The sequence below is a fragment of the Chiloscyllium plagiosum genome, chromosome 18, assembly GCF_004010195.1.
Source record: "Chiloscyllium plagiosum isolate BGI_BamShark_2017 chromosome 18, ASM401019v2, whole genome shotgun sequence".
Classification (NCBI taxonomy): Eukaryota; Metazoa; Chordata; class Chondrichthyes; order Orectolobiformes; family Hemiscylliidae; genus Chiloscyllium; species Chiloscyllium plagiosum.
Genome location: NC_057727.1, coordinates 32592340 through 32597129, shown reverse-complemented (window position 1 = coordinate 32597129; position 4790 = coordinate 32592340). Strand labels below are relative to the sequence as shown.

Sequence of the window (4790 nt, the reverse complement as noted above, 5' to 3'; positions counted from 1 at the left end):
ACTTGTCCGGACTTGTCCTACCTGCCTATCTCCTTTTCCACCTATCCACTCCACCCTCTCCTCCCTGACCTATCGCCTTCATCCCCTCTCCCACTCACCCATTATACTCTATGCTACTTTCTCCCCACCCCGACCCTCCTCTAGCTTATCTCTCCATGCTTCAGGCTCACTGCCTTTATTCCTGATGAAGGGCTTTTGCCCGAAACATTGATTTCGAAGCTCCTTGGATGCTGCCTGAACTGCTGTGCTCTTCCAGCACCACTAATCCCGAATCTGGTTTCCAGCATCTGCAGTCATTGTTTTTACCTCTTAAATCCATTAGCCAACAGTTGAAACCTGGCCCTTTTGTTTCTTGTTTTACCATATTATTTTTAACATTTTTTCCTGTCTCCACAGAAATTACCCTCCTCTCAGCACCCAGAAGTCTTTGGAATGCATGAAAATGTAGATATCTCAAAGGATCTACAACAAACCAAGATAATGTTTGATTCATTGCTACTAACACAGGGAGGCAGTGGACAGGGAGGTGCATCTGGCTCTGGTGATCATGTACTATTTGATATTGCAACAGATATCCTTGAAAAGGTACTTGAATGTCGAAGCAATATTACTTCAGTATATGTGTTCCATGTCAAAGTACATGGCATTGTCAACAAGATCATGCATAGCTATATTCAAATGCCTCTGTGTTTCAGTTAGGGGCTATTTCTTTTCATACAGTTTGACTCATTTTGTTTTGTTAGTTACCAAACACATTTGTGATTCTTCCAGCTGCCTAAAGATTATGATATTGAAGAAGCATTGAATAAATACCCAGTAAAATATGAAGAAAGCATGAACACAGTGTTAGTACAAGAGATGGAGCGATTCAATAAGTAAGTAGAGGTGTTTTTCCTCTTATTAGAGAGATTTATAATTCTGAATATTCTAATAATAAAATTCGAACTAGTAAGAATACAAGAGGCAGAGTATGGATTATAACTTGGTTGTAAAGAACTTGAATATTACTGAAAAAAAGACATATTGTTGAAACTTTTAATTTTACTCTCACATCAGGACAGCTGCAAGACTATACACTTGAAATTGGAATTTAAGTTGTATGAAAAACAGGGTGCTGATTGGTCAGCAGATGAACTCTGATAAAGGCATTGTCCTGGAGAATGCACCAGGGACTGGTTAAGTTCAAAGTTTGCATTGAATTGAATTGACTTTATTGTCACGTGTACCAAGGCACAGTGAAAAGCTTTGTCTTGCGAGCAGTACAGGCAGATCACAGAGTTAAATAGCATAGATAAGCAAATAATAGGTAAACAGCGGCAAAAATGAAAACACGGTACAGGAGAATGTTTAGAGTTTGTGAGTCCATTCAGTATTCTAACAACAGTATGGTAGAAACTGTTTTGGCTTTATTTAAATTTTAAAAATGGCAAGTGAACTAGTCGAGATTTGCCATGGGTAATGTTCCCAAGCTTTGTGTACAAATATGAATAAATTTGCCAGTCAGTGTTCTCATGCAATTTAAATTGTTGTTCATGACTTTGATGAAAGAATGAAGAATGGTATATTCAATTTATTAATGACAGTTGGTATTGAAAAGAGCATAGATGAGAGCAGAAAATTGCAAAGAGTCAATTGAACGAGTAGACAAACCTCCGGCAGATGAAATTTAATGTGGAAAGGTATGAAATCATTCACACTTGGACCTGAAAGGTAGATCAGAGAGAATCTGGATACCAAGGAGCAGCAGAGAGTTTTAGGGTTCCATACACAGAAATCATTAAAGGCTAGTGGACAACTACAAAAGGTAATTCAAAAATGCAGTGGATGTAAAACTCGGGCGATGAAATTATTCTGCACTTATAGAAAACTCTGATTAACCCAATTTAGAAACATATATTCAGTTCTGGCCATTGCATTTCAGAAGGGCTATTTTGACCTTGGAAATGAGTACAATACAGCTTCACCAAAATACAGAGGAACCTCAATTATCTGAATGAGATTGGTGGGCACTATTTCGTTCGGATCATTGATTATTTGACTAATTGATTTCCTCTGGGGCTGGGAGTTTTCTGTGAAGTCTGCTTCCCGTTCAGGAGACTAGGCAAAAGCACATTGTGCACGAGACCTCGGCCTCTCCGTCTGCTGAGATCGTGCAAAATTCTATCGCCAATTTCCTAACTTGTACTAAGTTCTGTTTACCCATCACTGCCATCCCTGCTGACCTATGGTAATTTGACCATTGTTAAGCAACACCACAATTTTTAAATTTTCCTTCTTGGTTTCTAGTCCCTTCATGGCTTTAGTTTGACTGAATAGTTAATAATTAGCAATCAGGTCCTAGGTACTATTTTATTACAATTTTGTTCTTTCATCTCTCTTAATTTTAGTTTAATTCGAACAATACGATTCACCCTTCAGAGCCTTCAGAAAGCAATTAAAGGTCTAGTAGTGATGGATTCAAAGCTGGAAGCACTGGCAGGAAGTTTGCTCGTTGGAAAACTTCCCGATCAGTGGGCTCAACGTTCTTATCCCAGCCTCAAGCCATTGGGGAGCTACATTACTGATTTCTTGGCACGGCTACAATTCCTACAGGTAAACATTATGTAGATTACCATGATCTCAAAATAGCTAGAGGCCAAAATGTTAGTAAAAGCTGGAAAATAATGAATGTTAATACATGTATCTCCATGCCTTAGTATAAATCTTGTATTATATAAAGAAAAGTGTTCTTTCAGTGAGACCACTCCAATCTTCCTGATTACATAGCTTCCATTCATTATCTGACCAATGAAGAACTTCTCATGAATACGATGCTATATAGGAAGTGGATTAATTTACTTCCTCATGTTATTGCATAAAATTAACTATCATTATTACATATAATAAATTACTTTCTTGTGTATTATTTTATTATCCTGTGAACCCCCATCTAGTATGCGTAATGCTATTATTTACCTCATTGTTTCTCTGCAATGCATCGTTTGCCAGTATTACTAATGATCTGAATTATGTGATCCTTTCTTTTCGTATTTCATATATAGTATGTACAAAGAGATCTGTGTATGTCATAAATCCCACTTTCCAACTAAAGTCATCCACAATCCATGTAAATTATTCTGGAGTTTTGGTTCCATGATTATCCACAATATTAATCATTAAAACTATTAACAAATGCCTGCTCAGATTCAAAGACTATCTTCTGCACTTGAATCAGAATTGCCTCCTGTACTAGTACTTTAACCAGCAAAGAAACTGATAATGATTAGAAATAATGAGAAGTGGTATTGGGTTGAGGGGGAAGGAGGTAGGGTTCTTCATTAATGAAGGAGTTTGCTTCAGTAAAAACTGCTAGATGTTGAAGTAAGTGCCTACTGAATTCACTTTATGTGCTTCACACACTTTCTGCAATCACATGCTACACCATGACCCTTCTGATCTCTAAACCTAGTAACACTCTTCTGATTTGTCCTGCCCAAGCTATCTACTACAAATATAAACTTCCCTCAAACCCCTTAAACTCTTTCAATCTCCCCTTAATCCCTTCCAATTGCTCCATATCACAATGCCTTTCACTAACCCACAATGACCCTATTGATCTCCAATGGAGCCTCTGATCTCTTCTATCACAAATCTTTCCAAAGTTGGGCTCTTCCAATCTACCCTGTATGGCCCTTCTTTGCCTCTGCTCACCCACCAGGCCTTTCTAATCTTCCCCTGAGTTTTCCAATCTCCCTCACCAATTCTTCAGATCTCCTTTCCACCCACATTCTCTTGAATTCCCCACAAATCTAATCTTCTCCATTATTAATTCATTTGTTTTCTTCCTCAAGGCACTTCCAATTTCTGACCTGACTTATGATCCTTCCAATTTCTTTCACCACCAATGATTCTGATCTAGTATCTTTGATCCCGCCTCCTCTCCTCACACTCCTCCACAGCCATGCCAGAAGTCCATCTGCTCTAAAGTCTGGCTAGTTGAAATGAAAAAATAGAAGCAGAGACGGAAAATGATGATAAGATCCTGCCACTAAATATGATCTATGTGAGGAAAACCTGTTATTCCAGTTTTCTTAATCTCAAAACAGCAACGTTCTCCACCCCTACTCCCTTCCTATTTTCTAGATAATTCAAACTTTGGTTTCTCAATGACTTGATTTAGAAACTTTACCACATGAATTTTGTATATGCTTGATGGAGGGATTCATCAAACTATGTATTATTAAATTCTCAAATTCCTTAATCTCATTTTTGAACTAATTAAAGTAGATTTTGTTTCTATAAATGCTGTAACTAATTCAGTGTTTTATATTTGACAGAACTGGTTTGATAATGAAAAGCCTACCGTCTTCTGGTTGTCTGGGTTTTTCTTTACCCAAGCCTTCTTGACTGGTGTAATGCAGAACTATGCCAGAAAGTACACCATCCCAATTGACCTGCTGGGATTTGAGTACGAGGTAATCTTCTTCTGTTACTTTCTCTTTTTGCCTCTCAGTTACTTTCTCATCAATAAAGAATAAAATCAGCATTGTGAAGTTTCTTCATGCATTGTTTAACCAATATTTCCTACCAGCATTAAATCAAGTGTTGTCAAAATGTTTAATTTTCATTGCAAGAAGAAGGGACAACATAGAGTCATAGAGATGTACAGCATGGAAACAGACTCTTCGATCCAACCCGTCCATGCCGACCAGATATCCCAACCCAATCTAGTCCCACCTGCCAGCACCCGGCCCATATCCCTCCAAACCCTTCCTATTCATATACCAATCCAAATGCCTCTTAAATGTTGC

The 4790-nt window shown here is 38.0% G+C and overlaps 1 protein-coding gene across 1 annotated transcript in view; it reads left to right on the top strand.

The window, feature by feature from the left end:
* The window catches only part of dnah12 (dynein, axonemal, heavy chain 12), a 278012-nt gene that overhangs the window by 257767 nt on the left and 15455 nt on the right, over positions 1–4790 (top strand). The window contains exons 68-71 of the mRNA XM_043708118.1: positions 397–585; positions 772–875; positions 2388–2592; positions 4317–4454. Coding sequence (XP_043564053.1) covers positions 397–585; positions 772–875; positions 2388–2592; positions 4317–4454 — 636 coding nt within the window. The remainder of the gene's footprint in view (positions 1–396; positions 586–771; positions 876–2387; positions 2593–4316; positions 4455–4790) is intronic.